A 15214-nucleotide genomic window follows, 5' to 3' on the forward strand; every position below is an offset into this window, starting at 1 on the left:
ACAGCACCCACTCCCCAGACCAGGGACTCCCAGGACCCACCACTCATCCACAGACCGACCCATAGACATCCAGGGCCGATGCGAATCGCAACCTAAAGAGCTAACACCAGCTCCGCGGCCCTTACCTGCAACCCGCGCCCCAGCCCTGTGCCCCCCCACGCGCAGCCCCCCTCACCTGGGCACTAACCTGGGCTCTACCTGCGTCCTACACCGGCTCCTCAGACTGTGCTGTCTATTTGGGTATGACTCAGACCCTGCCCCACCCCTGCTAATTGCCCCAGCAGGTGGAGCCCTGGGTGATGTCACGCTCCACCCCTGTTCCGCATTCTTTCCGGCGGTGTGTGGACCAGGCCTGGCCTGGTCGGGGTCCAGCGCCCTCCTTACACCTCATGCCCGGGCTCTTCTATGTTGGGGCCCTAGGGAGGCCGCGTGTGCCTATCTCCTCGGAGCAGCCCCTCCCCGAGTGGGGCCTCAGCTCAGGGCACAGCTGGTGCTGGGGCTGCAGCCTCCTCCCAGCCCAGGGCCAGGCCCCGAAGTCGGAGCAGGGCCTCCCCAGGACGCGGCCATTTGGGGTCAGGCTGTCCAGTCCTCAGCCAGTCCCGAGGTACCCGCCCACACTAAGCACAGGGCAGAGCAGTGAACAGTCAACCCAGCCCCAGACCTACTGGGGAAGGAGGGGAGCAGATGTTTACATAAATTCGAAGTGAGGAGGAAACGGGGGTGACAGTGTGTGGGTGCAGTTAACACAGGAAGGGCACAGGGACCCCCACCCAGGCTGCCACAGGCCATGTGCAGACCACCAGGGTGGAGGGACAGAGACGAGGGGAAGTGGGGGTCTTACTGGATGGATGCATCTGACTCACAAGGGCTCGTCCTCTCCGCACAGCCCCCGCCCCCGCACCCCATGCCCCGGGTGCAGGCACAGGGCAGAGGGTGTCGCCCCACCAGGATAGTCTGGGCTCCTGGTGACAGAGTCCTTGGGGATGCTGCTGGAAGCAGCGGGAGTGGGGAGGCGGCCAAGGATGTGGCAGTGGGGGTGGGACAGAGCCCCAAAGGCAGCCTGCAAAGTCCAGGGGTTCACCAGCGTGAGCAAGAGGGGAGCTGGGCAGTGCAGGCCCAGCCAGGAGCTAAAGAAGGCCCTCCACCGACCTGCCCCAAGGAGAGGCTGGGTCCTGGCCCTGCCTGCTTCCCTAGGAGTGGGACTTGGGGGTGGCACTGTCCCAGTGCAGAGGCCTCTGGCCCCATTTCCACACCAGGGTTGAACTGTTTTGAGTACACGTCCCTCCCTCCAGGCCCCTGGGACCATCAGCTCTGGGCCCAGGAACAGGGCAGCTTTTCCTGGAACCCCTGGCATCGGGCACATGAGGGCTGTGCCAGGCGGGCTTGCCCCCCCCCCCCATGTCCTCTGGCCCATACAGGGCCCTTCTCTTCAAGGTCTCAGGGTGGCTTCAGGCTCTGCCCTGGGTGCTGGGTCCACGTCTGTGACCTCCTGCCCCACACACAACTTGCCCCTTCACAGCACGTGCCACTAGGGCCTGTGCAGTCACCCTAGCGTCCTGGGACCCTCCGTCCCACCTACCCAGGAGCATGGCCTCGACCTCTTCCCCCAAAGCCTAGGTCTCACCCTAGGTGTGCTCCTCTGCCTGCCCTCCCTCACCCCCATGTTCTACTCATCACTCCCTACCCCCCCACCCCAGCTCCAGCCAACAGGGAGAGGCCCTTCACACAACGTGCGCACACCCTGGCCTGTTGCTGACCCAGAGCCTCAGGACGGGACAGTGTCTGCTGGGTGCCCTGGTTTTGGTGGGCAGAGGTGGCAGGCCCAGGAGACTGCAAACAGCTGGAGGGCCACACTCCAGCCCAGAGCCCACCCCGGACTCAGTGAGCACTCCTGTCCACACGCCCTCCTCAGAGTGGCAGAGACCACCAACTGTTGCTTTCATTGATTTTAAAGGAAAGGAGGGAGGGAGGGAAACAGAGAAGTGTTCCTTTGTTCCACATACTCGTGCATTCATTCACAGATCTTGTATGTGCTGTGAGGAGGAATCAAACCCACAACCTTGGTGTATCCAGAAGCTCTACCCACCTGACCTACCCATTGTCTCCAAAGGTTTCCTGGGTGTCCCCTGTAGGTGACACCCCGAGAAACCCACAGGAGTGAGGACAATACCCAGGAAGAGGGCCTGTGTCCCTTCTGAGCCTGCTCAAAGCTGGGCAACACCCAAGACCCGCAGGAAGCACACCCTGTCCCCGGTGCTGCCTCGCACAGGGCCCCTTCCTTGTGAGGCGCCCCGCACCGAGGCCAGGCTCTGTCTGACGCACACTCAGAAGCCCTCGAGAGGTACGTAAAAAGGGTTTTATTGTGGGGACAGGACTCTAATCGAACAAGCCGAAGCCCATGTCGTCATCAGACTCCTCTGACTCCTCCTTCTTCTCGTCCTTCTTCTCCTCTGCTGTGGGGAAGGCCGCGGGGGGTGAGCCAGGTGCACAGGGCAGGGCAGACCCCCGACACCCCAGCGCACCCCCAGCAACAGCTGCCCGAGCCCCCACTCACCTGCAGCTGGGGCGGAGCCAGCAGCAGGAGCTGCAGACCCAGAGGCGGCAGAGACGGCTACGGCTGCACCAGCCGGGACGCTGGCCAGCTTGCCAATACCTGCGGGACCAAGGGAGGGAGGGGAGGCCAGAGCGGCCCTCAGCCCAGTGGACAACCTGGGGCCCGTCACCAAGGGCCAGTGCGGGTCAGGGGTTGGGGCGGAGAGGCGGTGCTGTTCTCGCAGACAGGAGGCTCTGTCACGCCCCTCCCCCACAACCCCGGATCTGGGAACTTGGCTTCTAGGAACTGACCCACAAGGAGCTGACAGCCAAGCCATAGCCCCCACTCCCCCACTCCGGGGTTAAGCTGGACAAACATGTTTATAACCAGGCAGGGACCTAGTCCGCGGCCCCACTGTCCAGATGCTTGTTCCCAGCACTGAGCTCAGAGGCGGCTGCGGGGTGAGCTGGCTCCGTCCCTGGCCTGCCTTGTGCCCAGGGACAGGAACGGCTGTCCCAACAGCTCAACTTCTAAACAAGTCCCATCCCCCCCAGCCTGATGTCACCAGAAAGCAGGCTGCTCAGTGGAAGGGGTTGGAACCTGTGGTCACCCCAGCAACCCACACCCCTTACACAGAGCACATGGCGAGCCTTGTTTACAGAGGCCCGTCCCCCTACCACGGGGCAGGGCAGCCAGGCCCGGGGAGCGCGGGCGCCCCCTAGCGCCCCTCCTTCCGAGTGTCTGGAAGCACCCGCGTGTGAGCCCACAGACGCTGTGCTCACTCCTCTGGGTGCGGCTCCTAGGGTGCTCTGGTCCACAAGCGAAGCCTGGCAGGCCACCGCTGACCCGCAGGCATTAGGATGGACCTTGCAAACGAGACCCCCGCCCCATCTCACCCTGGGCGATGACGTCTTCGATGTTCTTTCCATTCAGCTCACTGATGACCTAGGGTAGAAAGCCAAGACCAGAGGTTACAAGGTCCCACCTGAGCCTCACCTTCTGGAGACGGGGCGGGGCCCCGCGTCCAGCACCTACACACTAGCTGCCACCCACACGCGGGTTCTCGGAGCTGAGCTAGCAGCGGGCCCCACACCACCTAAATTCATACCCGCTCGGTGTCAAACTAACATTTTAAGTAAGCGGGGTGAAAACAAATGGCTTTAAAATAGACCTCCCTCTTTACGGTTCTTAATTAAACTGTAACAAACAATTTAACTCCCGCGAAATTGCACTGAGCTTCTGCGAACACCATGCTGCCCAGGCTTTGCCCCACATGCCCTTTTGCTTCCTCGAGGCTGTATGAAGGCCCCCAAAAGGCACAGCCCCCCAAAGCCGCTTTCCCAAAACAACAATCGTGCGAGTAGGAGTGTGGCCCCGTAGTGCCGAGTGCCCGGTGGGTCGGGGCCCGGAGGGGCACGTACCTTGTTGAGCCGGTCGTCGTCCGCCTCGATGCCCACGCTGTCCAGGATCTTCTTGATGTCCTTCGCGCTGGGGGAGGAATTGCCCCCGAGGGCGGCCAGGAGATAGGAGGCAACGTAGCGCATCCTAAGGGACAGGACCGCAGCGTGACCCGGAAGCCTCCGGCCCACGCCGCAGCCGGGGCGCGGCCGCAGCACGCGGACCGGCCCGCGGGCCCCATCGAGGCCCACCCTGCGCCCTGCTCCGCGCCCTGCCAGCCCCCGAAAGCCTCCGCCCGGCCCGCGGCCTGCAGGGGCCGCGCCACTCACTCGGCGGCGGCGAAGAGGCCTCACGCGTGCGAGCGCGGCGGCGTCAGGCAAGGAAAGGAAAGCGCCGGCGCGGGGGGCGGGGGTAATCCGCTACCCAGAAGCCTCGGGAGCCTAGGCGCCGCGCCCCGTGGTGGCGCGCACAGATGACGTCACGACGCGCTCGGTCAATGAGGACGAGCCCTGGTCCAGTCCAGGCGGCTGCCCCAGCAAAGGCGAAAGGCAGTTCCGGGGCCGGCTTCTTGTACAGTGTGGGGCGAATGACCCCCGAAACCCCTGCGGCGGCAGGACGACGCGGGGCGCGAGCCCGAGTGGGTCGTTTCTCAAGGGCTTCCTGAATGCCACGCGGGGAATGGGGGCTCCTAACTCCCAATATGCAGCGCGGCCGCCACGTCCCGGACGCATCCCTTTGGAAAGCGGCCAGTGCCGCCGGCAAACTATAAGTCCCATGGTGCACGGCTTCCGGAAGTGCGAGCGTGCCCCCCCCCCGCGGAGGTCGCGCGTAGACTCCACTGAGGCTGCGCAGACTCGGCCCTTGTGCTTCTGGGGATGGTGGTTCCTGGTCGCAGGGACAGAGGCCTTCTGTCCGGTGGGGTCGGCGGCGCTCTTGTCCTGGCCGACCCACTGAGGTGGACGAGTCCCTCGTTGCACTCACGCCGCGGAACCGAGCCACCTGGGCCCAGTGGCTGCCGCTGCTCTGCGGCGCGCTGTGTCGGCTCGAAACTGACCTCAGTCTGCACGCAGACGTCGCGTGTCATTCATTCACTGTCCCGGGTCGGGGGTCCTGCTGCAGGCCTGCGTTCCGAGAGGGAGCAGGCCCGGCCCTGCTTTCGTGCAACCTAAGTGCTAGTGCGGCGACACGCAAAGTACATAAACGAGGATGTCCCTGGCAGAGATAGACCCCGAAGGGATGCGATGGTGACTTTGAGCTGAAAGATGGGGAGGAGCTGGCCTTGCTGAAATCCGGGGCGAGCCCTAGGCAGGGGTCTGAGAGGCAAAGGACGCACGCAGCAGCCAGCCCCCAAGAGCAAAGCGTGCCCCTAACAGCGTGGTGCGTCCAGCGCTGGCGGGTTAACCCAACCACACAGCCGCCCCAGGTGGGCGCCGTCGCTGTCGCCGCCTTTGCCCCCACTTTATAGATGCGGTCAGGACGGAAAGGCGTTCTTGCCCAAGCTCTCAGAGCCGGCAAGGATGGCACTCCATTGCAGTCAGTAGGGAAGGGGCATGATGTGACTGATTTTTTAAGTAGGAAATAATACGTAAAATTTACCATTTAAATCAGGGGCGTCACTCGTTTTCACCGGGGGCCACGTCAGGCTCACAGTTGCCGAAATAATTTTAGGACTGTAGAAATGTAACTATGCCTTAACTGTTAAGGAAATTACATTCGGCCCTTTGAAGGCAACCGAGAGGCTGATGTGGCCCCCCATGAAAATCAGTTCGACACCCCTGATTTAAATGATACAATTCAGTGGTATTTAGTACAACTCACATTGTCGTAAAACCCTCACCAATATCATCTCCAGAACTTTTCCACCTTCCCAAACTGCACTCTATTAAACAATAACCCCATTCCCCCCCACCCAGTGCCTGGGGTTCATCATTTTGCTTTCTGTCTGTATGAATTTGGCTCCTCTAGGGACCTTATGTGAGTGGAGTCATTCAGCATTTGTCCCCCTGTGTCTTTAAAAAAAAATATATATATATATGTATATTTTAAAATAAAATCTGTATTGTAGTTTTCATTTCCATTTAGTCCCCTTATACCCACCCCATTTCTGTCTTGTTTCATTCAGCACAATGTCTTTAAGATTCATCCATGTTATAGCATGTCAGAATTTCTTTCCTCTTTTTTTTTAAGATTTTATTTATTTTTAGACAGAGAGGAAGGGAGGGAGAGAGGGAGAGAAACATCAATATGTGGTTTCTTCTCGCACGCCCCACACTGGGGACCTGACCCACAACCCAGGCTTGTGCCCTGACTGGGAATCAAACTGGCAACCCTTTGCCTCGAAGTCTGGTGCTCAATCCACTGACTCACACCCACACCAGCCAGGGCTGTACCAGTTTTTTAATCCACTCATTTACTGATGGGCATGTAGGCTGTTTCTAGCACTCAGCTATTGTAAATAACGCTGCTATGAACACTGGGTGCATAGGTTCTTCTGAATTGGTGTTTCAGGATTCTTAGGGTATAATCCCAGCAGTGGGATGACTGGCACAAAAGGCAGTTACATTTTTAGTTTTCTGAGGCAACTCCATACTGTCTTCCACAGTGGCTCCACCAGTCTGCATTCCCACCAACAGTGCACTAGGGTTCCCTTTTCTCCACATCCTCGCCAGCACTTGTTGTTTGTGGATTTATGATGGCCATTCTCACAGGTATGAAGTGTTATTTTATTGTGGTTTTCATTTGCATCTCTGACAGCTAGTGATGCTGAGCATCCTTTCATATGTCTCTGGGTCCTCCATATGTCCTCCTTGGAGAAGTGTCTGTTCAGGTCCTTTGCCCATTTTTAAATTGGATTGTTTGTCTTCCTGGTGTTGAGTTGTATGAGTTCTTTATGTATTTTGGAGGTCAAACCGCACCCAGTGTATCATTGGCAAATATGTTCCCCCGTACACTCGGTTCCCTTTCTGTTTTGATGACAGAAATAGCCGTCCTTTTTAAGGCTGCATATCCCTTTTCTGGTGGCTGTGGGGAGACTGAATGGGTGGGCAGGAGTCCGTGAGAATGGAGATGGGGGCGGGGGCTGGTGTGGGGGATGGGGGTGACTGGGGAGGTGGAGGAAAGAGGGTGCACGCGATGACTTCTGTCTCTTTATGGAGCACCTACTCTTGAGTGACAGCGGGGTGAAGGAGCACAGACCGGGAGGCTCTCTGGAGTGTCTCAGTCCCAGCATCAGCTGCATGGCCTTGGGCACACTGATCTCTCGGAGCCTCCTCTTCCTCTCTGGTGCGACGAGAACCCAGGTGGACGGAGGCAGCGCTTGGGGAGGCCTCCTGCTTGCTGGGGCGCCTGGCCCATGAAGTAGGATCGTTGGAGCTGGGGCCCAGCCCCTTGGGGCCACCGTGGGCTCACCGTGAGCACACCGGAGTATGGGCTGGCAGGGGAAGGACTCCCAGAGCTCTGGCTTCTGGCAAGGGGTGGGTGTTAAATAGCAGATGCGGTCAGTTTCCAAAGCCCCCGAGATTGCACCAGCTCATTGACACACGGCCCGGAACGCACAGCGCCCCCGGAAGAGCGAGCCTGGGGCCCATACTTCGGAAAGCGCGGGAATCGCGGCGCGCAACGCGGGCTTCCCTGCGGGGCTGGCTAGACGGCACAGCCCGACGCGGGCTCAGGAGGCTGGGGCAGCCGGGCGAGCGAGCGGCGAAACAGATGGGGCTGGCGTCCGCGTCTCCAGGGCTGCAAGCCGGTCGCCGGAAGGCGGGTTGGGGCGGGATCCTGAGGCCAAGACGCGGGGACCCCAGGGGCGGAGCCGGAGGGGGCGGTGCCGGGACTCCCAGCCCGCCCGGAAACCGCCGGCTACAAGCCGGGTGCGCCGTGCGCCCTGAGCCGGTTATGGGTTCCCGCACCTTCCCGGAGGGAGCCTAGGTACTCTCAGTGGGGCCGCCGGGGTTGGGGGAGTGTGGCGTGCCTCTCCGGGCCGGCACCGGCCCTGAGGCCGCCTGAGCCCCGAACGCGCTGTGCACTGCCTTCTGCCGCCGAGCGAGGTGTGAAGCGGCCGCGGCGGGAAGAGCCCTCCTCCGAGTGTCAGGAAGTGGGGTGCAGCGGTTCAGGCCCCAGGTCCCCTCTCTCAGGTCCACTTCTCTGACATACTTGGGCACCGTCACCCATTGCCTGGGACACTGCCCCCACGTGGGAGATGAGAGTCCTTTAGGGGCCTCCTATCAGAGCTGTTGAGTGTGAAGGTGGGAGGTGGGGCTGGACCCAGACTCCTACCCCGCGGTGGTGTGGGGACAGCCAGGACCACCTGCCAGCTCTGGAGTCCCTTGCCCAAATTTCCAGAACGAGGATGCGAAACCTCCCACCTCCCTCCCCCCACCAGCAGGTCACCCCCCCACAAACTCCAGCTGCCCTCCCGGCCCTAGGGGCCCCATTCTGCAGCCCCACGTGACCTGTGATCTGCCCAGCCCAGGCGCTGGGACCTGGGGGCCAGCTGGCCGGGCCCTGGGGAGCCCCCTAGCCAAGTCCCAGTCCCCCTGACAGGGAGGAGGGTCCAGCCCCACTCCTTGCCCTCTTTTCACCCCAACAGTGCGGCCTCGCCGGGTCCTGCCTGAGCAGGCCTGCCTGGCAGGCTGGGACATGCCTGGCCCCCAAGGCCTGCCGGTGGGCGATGGCTGCGGTGGAGGAGGAGCCGGAGCCGCAGGTGGCTGCTGCAGGAGATGCTGCCGCAGGAGATGCTGCAGACACTGTGGATGCGGATCCTGGGGCGCCCCTTCTCCCGGCCGGGAACCGGCTGAGCTTGGACCTGCACCCTCGGGGCTGCCGCCGGCTGCTGCACCTGTGTGCCCGGCGGACCCCTCAGCTGCAGGAGGTGGAGTTCCTGCAGCTGAGTGGCCACGAAGACGCTCGGCTGCTGGAGGCCACCCTGGCTAGGGTGCCAGGGAGCCTGCCGTACCTCCGGTCCCTGGTCATCAAAGGTGAGCCCCGTCTGGTCCCAGCCCTGTCCCACCCCCACCTCCGGCTGCTGCCTCTGCTCGTCCTCCAAGGCCAACCCTGGCCCCGGCCCCATCACTCTTCTCCGTGCAGCTGAACCCAGCCCTCTTCCCGCTGCCGGGCGCTGCCTGAGTTCCTGGGCCCTGAAGCTGCCCGGCGGGGTCTCGCGCCGGGCTCCAGGGTGCACGACTTTCCCAGGGCGGGGCAGGGGGCTGGCTGTCCGCCCAGATGAGCCTTCGGTCTGGGTTCCTGCCTCTCTCTGTCTTCCAGCCCTGGTCGGGCAGACCTGGGGCTCTGGGCCTGCCTGCTTGCAGCTCCTTCCCTGCGTCCCCCACGCTGGGACCGGGGCTGAGGGCCACATCGCCCCCCACCTTCCCAGGTGGGCAGCACTGGGACGCACAGGGCTCCTGCGTCCGGGGCTCCCTGACCACGCTGCCGGCCAGCCTGAGTGGCCTGGCTCGCCTGGTGCACCTGGACCTGAGCTTCAACAGCCTGGAGACGCTGCCGGCCTGCGTCCCGCGGATGAGCAGCCTGGACTCCCTGCTGCTGTCGCACAACCGCCTCTCGGAGCTGCCTGCGGCGCTGGGGGCTCTCTCCGCCCTCACCTTCCTTTCTGCGGCCCACAACCACCTCCCCACGCTGCCCCCGGCGCTGGGGGCCCTGCACACCCTACGGCGCCTGGATCTCTCTGAGAACCTCCTGGACGCTCTGCCCTGGGAGATCGGAGGCCTGCGCGGCCTCGAGGAGCTCAATCTCGCCTCCAACCGGCTGCAGAGCCTCCCGGCCTCCCTGGGTGAGCACCAGTCTCGTCCTCCTGCCCAGCTCCTGCCCAGCCTGTACTCACACGGGCCTCTCGCACCCTCTGCCGCTGGGCCCCTGCCCACACGGGCTCCACCTGCCTTTGTGCCTCCACTCCTCCAGGGCGGCCCTTCTGTGCCCCCACTGCCCTGGCCTTCTGGGCTCCCTGCTCAGGCGCCCCCGGCTCTCAGAGCACAGCCACGGGGCAGTGACGGGAAGGGCTTCTGGGGAGGCCTGGCCTGGCGCTCCGGGTGGGGGCGGCCCCGAGTGGTCCTCTGCTGGCCCTAAGCTGGCGCCTGCCCACAGCGGAGCTGCGTTCCTTGCGGTTCCTCGTCCTGCACAGCAACCTGCTGGCCACCGTGCCCGCCGGCCTGGCCCGCCTCCCACTCCTTGCCCGGCTGGACCTGCGGGACAACCAGCTGCGGGACGTGCCCCCCGAGCTGCTAGACGCCCCCTTTGTGCGCCTGCAGGGGAACCCCCTGGGTGAGCCCCTGCCAGACTCCTGCAGCCCCCCAGGTAGGCTTGCTGCTGGCGGGGACAGGCCACAGTCAGGACACGGGCGCTGTCACCCTGCCGACAACTTGTCTGTCCCTCCACAGGGTCGCCCGCGGCCCCGGAAATGCCCAGGCTGTTCCTGACCTCAGACTTTGACAGGTGTGGGGTGGGGGAGGGGGGAGGCTGGAGGAGCCTGGGGCCACCTGCCGCGCCAGACACCTCGGCCCTGCTCGGGGGGCCTTCTCTGAGTCTGACCTGGCACCTGCCCTGCCCTCCCTCAGCTTCCCCGTGACCCCGCACGGCTGCTCCGTGACCTTGGCCTGCGGCATCCGCTTGCGGTTCCCGGCGGGGGCCACCTCGAGCTCTGTCACCATCCGCTATCGCCTGTGGCTGCCGGAGCCGCGCCTGGTCCCCCTGGGTCCCCACGACTCCCTGCTCAGCGGTGTCCTGGAGCTGCAGCCCCACGGGGTGGCCTTCCAGCAGGCACGGCCAGAGTGGGTTGGGGCAGGTGCGGAGCCCCCTTCTACCCCCGACCCAGGTCCAGAGCTGACCCCGCCCTCGCCCAGCAGGGGGTGGACCTGTGGCTTTTGTTTGTGCCCCCGCGGTCCCGGCGCTGCCGGGAGGTGGTGGTGAGGACCCGGAGCGAGGACAGCTGGAGGGACCTGGAGACCCACCTGGAAGAAGAAACCCCGAAGGTGAGGGCCCCTCAGCACCCCGGGGCGGTGGCTCTGCCTGGACCCTGGGCCCCCGCTGCCCCCTCCCCCCAGGCCTGGGGCTCTGCCCTGACTCGGACTCCCCTCTGGCCCCGCCCCCATGCCCAGCGGCTCTGGGCCCACTGCCAGGTGCCCCACTTCTCATGGTTCCTGGTGGTCTCACGTCCTGTGTGCAACTCCTGCCTGGTGCCACCAGAGGGGGCGTTGCTGTGGTCCTCAGGGCATCCTGGGGTCAAGGTCACGTTCCCTCCTGGAGCCACGGAGGAGCCTCGTCACGTCTCCATGCAGGTACAGGCTGGACAGTGAGTGGGCAGGGGTGGCAGGCGGTGCCTCCGAGCACAGGCAAGCGTTCAGGTGGCCCGTCCCCCAGGTGGTGCGAACAGGGGGCCAGGAGCTGCAGGCCCTGCTGGAGGAGCCCGGGGCGGCTGCCAGTCCCCTGCTGTGCCTCTCCCAGAGCGGCCCCTCCAGCTTCCTCCGGCCAGTCACCGTGCAGCTCCCTCTGCCCCCTGGCGTCACAGGTGAGAGGCGCCCCGGCGGTGTACCTGGGCCCGTGGCTGCGGGCAGGGGGTGGTGCTCAGAGGCGGGGCCCCTGCCGAGAGGCTTCAGCCAGTGGTGGCCTCCTCCCGCCCAGGCCTGAGCCTGGACCGCGCCCGCCTGCACCTGCTGTACCGGGCCCCACCGGCGGCCACCTGGGACGACATCACGGCTCAGGTGGCGCTGGAGCTCACGCACCTGTACGCCCGCTTCCAGGTCACGCACTTCTCCTGGTCAGTGTCCCTCCGGCTTCCCCTGCTCCCCCTTCACCCGCCCCCCCTGCCCCCCGCCCCGTGTGCTGCCCCACCTGACCCCAGCCCTCCCAGGTACTGGCTCTGGTACACCACCAAGGCCTGCGTCGGGGGCCTGGCACAGAAGGCCTGGCAGCGGCTGCGGCTGCACCGCGTGAACCTCATCGCGCTGCAGAGGCGCCGGGACCCCGAGCAGGTCCTGCTGCAGTGCCTGCCCCGCAACAAGGTGGGGCCGGAGGGCAGGGAGGGCCGGCGGGGGGCTGCTCAGTGCTGGGCTCTGAGCTGGCGGGTGTCCCCCAGGTGGACGCCACCCTGCGGCGGCTGCTGGAGCGGTACCGGGGCCCCGAGCCCTCGGACACCGTGGAGATGTTCGAGGGCGAGAAGTTCTTTGCCGCCTTTGAGGGAGGCATCGACGTGGATGCCGGTAGGGTCCTGCCCCCGCAGGGGGGGCCCTGCCCCTGGAGGGGGGCCCTGGGGCCTGCCCCCGGCCCCCAGCTGAGCCTGCCCCTACCCCCAGACCGCCCAGACTGCGTGCAGGGCAGAATGTGCTTTGTGTTCTACTCGCACCTGAAGAACGTGAAGGAGGTGTATGTGACCACCACCCTGGACCGGCAGGCTCAGGCCGTGAGGGGCCAGGTGGGCCGGCGGGGCAGGGCCCTCGGGCTGCCCGTGAGGAGGCCAGGGCACCGACTCTGTCCCGTCCCGCCCAGGTGTCCTTCTATCGGGGGGCCGTGCCGGAGGAGGTGCCTGCGGAGGCCGAGGCAGCCCGGCTGAGGAAGGGTGCGGACGCCCTGTGGATGGCCACTCTGCCCATCAAGCTGCCGGTGAGGCCCCGCGCGCGGTCGGGCGGCAGGGGTGGGGCCGGGCGGGCAGAGGCCCAGGCTCACTGCACCCGCCCCTCCCCCAGAGGCTGCACAGGCCCACGGGCCCGGCGCCGGGGGCTGGCCTCGCCCTGGCACCTCTGAACCTGGGCGATGCGGAGACCGGCTTCCTGACCCAGAGCAACCTGCTGAACCTGGCCGGGCGCCTGGGCCCCGACTGGCCGGCCGTGGCCCTGCACCTGGGCCTGTCCTACCAGGAGCTGCAGCGCATCCGACATGAGTTCCGGTGGGTTCCCTGGAGCCCCCTGCTCAGGCCTGGCTGGGCCCCTGCTGCCTGGAGGGCCCTAGAGGGGGCTGGCTGCAGCTCCCTCGGGGCAGGTGGGGCGGGGCAGACAGGCGGGAAGGGGATGGTCTGGCCGTGGCCCGGCCCCGGGAGGGTGGGCCAGCCCCTGCGTGTGGCCGGGGGTCCTGGGCGGGGCCTCTGGGTCACGGAGCCCCTCCTCCCCAGGGATGACCTGGACGGGCAGATCCGCCACATGCTCTTCTCTTGGGCCGAGCGCCAGGCCGGGCAGCCGGGGGCCGTGGGGCTCCTGGTGCAGGCCCTGGAGCAGAGCGACCGGCGGGACGTGGCCGAAGAGGTGCGGGCTATCCTGGAGCTGGGCCGCCACAAGTACCAGGACGGCATCCGTCGCACAAGCCTGGCCCCCCGGGACCTCGCCCCACCTGGGCCTCGCGCCCCCCAGTCCCCGGAGCCAGCCCAGGCCTAGACAGACCCTGCCGGGCTCAGAGGCCCCCCCCCCTTCTGAGCCTTCCCCTTGTGTGGCGACAGTGACCCGTGTGTAACAAACGTGACTCCGTTCTGGCTGCCGTCTCAGAGCTGGCTGGTTTGTTGGGTGGAGCTCAGAGGCCTGGCCCCTTCGGGGACAAGCCCTTGCTCACAGACCTCCCGTGCGCCCTGCTCCTGCCCCTCGCGTGTGCCGGGCACCTCCTGTGGGTCCCGGTCTTCCGTGAGGGAGAGGAGCCCCGGCTACAAAGTAACATCTGCAGCACCTTGGATACAAAGTCACCTGTGCGCCAGGGCCCATCTGCCCTGTTGGCTGTACATCCCCGTCCCCTGCGAGCACTGGGAGGCCTGATCGCCTCTCCCGTAGCACTCCCTGGTCCATGCACCACCGGCCACGCGCTGGCCCAATGGGGCTCATCCCCCAGGCCCTGCCTGTGCAGGGACGCCAGGGGGAGACCGAGGGGTGGGCCAGGGCTTGGGCTAGCGCGGCCTGTGGCCCAGGCGGGAGCAGTGGCCGCGCCCGGCCGGGAGGGGGAGCCGGAGCCCGCGTGCTGCCGTGGGCCAGGGGTGGCGCGCGCGCGCGGCGGCGCGGACGCACTTTGGCAGCCCGGCGCGCGGCGTCCGGGAGGCGAGCGCGGCGGCGGCGGCGGCGGCGGCGGCGGCGGCCGTGGAGGAGCGGTGAGTGTCCAGCGGCCGCCCCCTTGCCCTGAGCGGATCCGAGTGCGTCTGGCTGCCGGGCGAGGAGCGCCGAAGCGGCCTGGGGGCGGGGTGACAGCTGCCCAAACCAGGTGGCTCTGGTGGGGCCCCGGCAGGCGATGCTCGGATCCGCTGCCGCCCGGGTTGGGGAGGCCGCGCTCGGCCCCGGCGGTGGCGGGCGCGCTCCCCGCGCACACGTGTCCCCTCGGGGTGATGGCTCCGCGGAGCCGGAGCTCTGGGCACGGAGGCCCGGCGGAGGCGGGGGTGGCACATGTGGGAATCTGCCGGTCGTGTGTGGACACGTGCGTGGCTGGAGTCGCCATCACCTGGCGAGGGGACAGCATGGCCGTCTGGGGCTGGTTCGGACCTGTCCAGCAGGACAGAGGGGGAGCCGCCCCCGGGCGGGAGGAGCCCGGCGTCCCGAAAGGGCCTCAGGGGGGAGGGACAGGTGGGGATGGAAGGGGGTCCGTCTGACCTTCTTGGGGGTCAGGGAGTTCAGGGCTTCACTTGTGGGAGATTTTATTTTGGGGGTCTGGAGACCGAAGAATGGAATGGTCCACAGCTCGCCTGCCCGTCCTGTACCTGGTTGGGGAGAGAGAGCGTGGCCAGTCGGCATCACCGGCCCTGCCCCCCCCCCAGGGCTTCCATGGCAACACGGGGTGCAGGGCAGGGCAGGGCCCTCCAGAGCTGCCTCATAAGCATGACCGGGAGTGGGAACCCCCGAGTGCAGACTGCAAAAGGGGGGTTCCCGGTCCAGGGAACTCTCTCCAGTCATCCAAGATAGAGCCCCTGGCACCCACTCTTCCTGCCCACCCTGCAGCCTGAGACACAAGACCCCCACACTGTCAGGCTTGGCGTCTGTGGGCCTCCGGACCTGCCTCTCCCCCACTTAGGTGGTCTCTCTGACTTCCGGGGCCCCCATCACTGGGTGTGCTGACCCCAGACAGGAGGTGGGGTCTGGGGGTGCCCAGGGGGGAGGGCTCATGGGGCCCCAAGCCGGCAGGGCGAGGCCTGGGAGCTGGGGTGCTGTCCCCTCATACCTGAGGGTCTGGGGCAGCAGAGAGAGCTCCCCATGGCCAGTTTGCCCCCGGGGGCTGTGGTTGGAGGGGACGAGGTCACGGTGAAGTTCAGAGGTGAGACTGTTCTTTGTGGGTTGGGGCACAGAGAAGCAGGTCCCAGGTTCTCGGCCCCGGGCGTGTGTG

The 15214-nt window shown here is 65.7% G+C and overlaps 2 protein-coding genes and 1 non-coding gene across 6 annotated transcripts; 1 reads left to right on the forward strand and 2 right to left on the reverse strand.

The window, feature by feature from the left end:
- Window positions 1-2336: 2336 nt before the first annotated feature.
- Window positions 2337-4409, reverse strand: RPLP2 (ribosomal protein lateral stalk subunit P2). 2 transcript variants are annotated; one of them, XM_028515466.2, is made up of 5 exons: window positions 4261-4409; window positions 3955-4078; window positions 3430-3478; window positions 2555-2653; window positions 2337-2450 (listed from the first exon to the last, which is right to left on the reverse strand). In XM_028515466.2, exons 2-5 carry the CDS (start codon window positions 4075-4077, stop codon window positions 2377-2379), a joined length of 345 nt encoding a protein of 114 aa, XP_028371267.1. In that variant the 5' UTR covers window position 4078; window positions 4261-4409; the 3' UTR covers window positions 2337-2376. The 2 variants fall into 2 exon arrangements, with proteins under 2 accessions (XP_028371267.1, XP_028371266.1); XM_028515465.2 differs by having other exon boundaries at window positions 2337-2453; window positions 4261-4408.
- Window positions 3269-3401, reverse strand: LOC114501179. The gene has a single exon (XR_003684939.1). It is a non-coding gene; the product is annotated as a small nucleolar RNA SNORA52 (small nucleolar RNA).
- Window positions 4410-7780: 3371 nt separating the features above from the next.
- PIDD1 (p53-induced death domain protein 1) lies at window positions 7781-13311 on the forward strand. Of its 3 annotated transcripts, none has more exons than XM_036029865.1 (16): window positions 7781-7855; window positions 8517-8904; window positions 9300-9713; window positions 10025-10234; window positions 10318-10372; window positions 10495-10696; window positions 10783-10908; window positions 11035-11214; window positions 11297-11444; window positions 11558-11693; window positions 11787-11937; window positions 12012-12135; window positions 12229-12347; window positions 12422-12535; window positions 12619-12818; window positions 13041-13311. In XM_036029865.1, the coding sequence occupies exons 2-16, from the start codon at window positions 8598-8600 to the stop codon at window positions 13297-13299; spliced, it is 2745 nt and encodes a 914-aa protein (XP_035885758.1). In that variant the 5' UTR covers window positions 7781-7855; window positions 8517-8597; the 3' UTR covers window positions 13300-13311. The 3 variants fall into 3 exon arrangements, with proteins under 3 accessions (XP_035885758.1, XP_035885759.1, XP_028371219.1); XM_036029866.1 differs by lacking the exon at window positions 7781-7855 and adding an exon at window positions 7875-8172; XM_028515418.2 differs by lacking the exon at window positions 7781-7855 and having other exon boundaries at window positions 8181-8904.
- Window positions 13312-15214: the final 1903 nt, after the last annotated feature.

Source organism: Phyllostomus discolor, chromosome 6 (genome assembly GCF_004126475.2).
Source record: "Phyllostomus discolor isolate MPI-MPIP mPhyDis1 chromosome 6, mPhyDis1.pri.v3, whole genome shotgun sequence".
NCBI classification, from domain to species: Eukaryota; Metazoa; Chordata; class Mammalia; order Chiroptera; family Phyllostomidae; genus Phyllostomus; species Phyllostomus discolor.

What these genes read in the sequence shown, in the direction of transcription:
- PIDD1 (XM_036029865.1), top strand. Translation starts at nt 8,598, where the DNA reads ATGGCTGCGGTGGAGGAGGAGCCGGAGCCGCAGGTGGCTGCTGCAGGA. An exon ending in CCGGTCCCTGGTCATCAAAG is followed by an intron (nt 8,905 to 9,299) that starts GTGAGCCCCGTC and finishes CCACCTTCCCAG; the next exon opens with GTGGGCAGCACTGGGACGCA. An exon ending in AGGCATCGACGTGGATGCCG is followed by an intron (nt 12,136 to 12,228) that starts GTAGGGTCCTGC and finishes CCCTACCCCCAG; the next exon opens with ACCGCCCAGACTGCGTGCAG.
- RPLP2 (XM_028515465.2), bottom strand. Translation starts at nt 4,077, where the DNA reads ATGCGCTACGTTGCCTCCTATCTCCTGGCCGCCCTCGGGGGCAATTCC. An exon ending in CGAAGACGTCATCGCCCAGG is followed by an intron (nt 2,654 to 3,429) that starts GTGAGATGGGGC and finishes TTGGTCCCGCAG; the next exon opens with GTATTGGCAAGCTGGCCAGC. An exon ending in TGGCTCCGCCCCAGCTGCAG is followed by an intron (nt 2,454 to 2,554) that starts GTGAGTGGGGGC and finishes CCTTCCCCACAG; the next exon opens with CAGAGGAGAAGAAGGACGAG.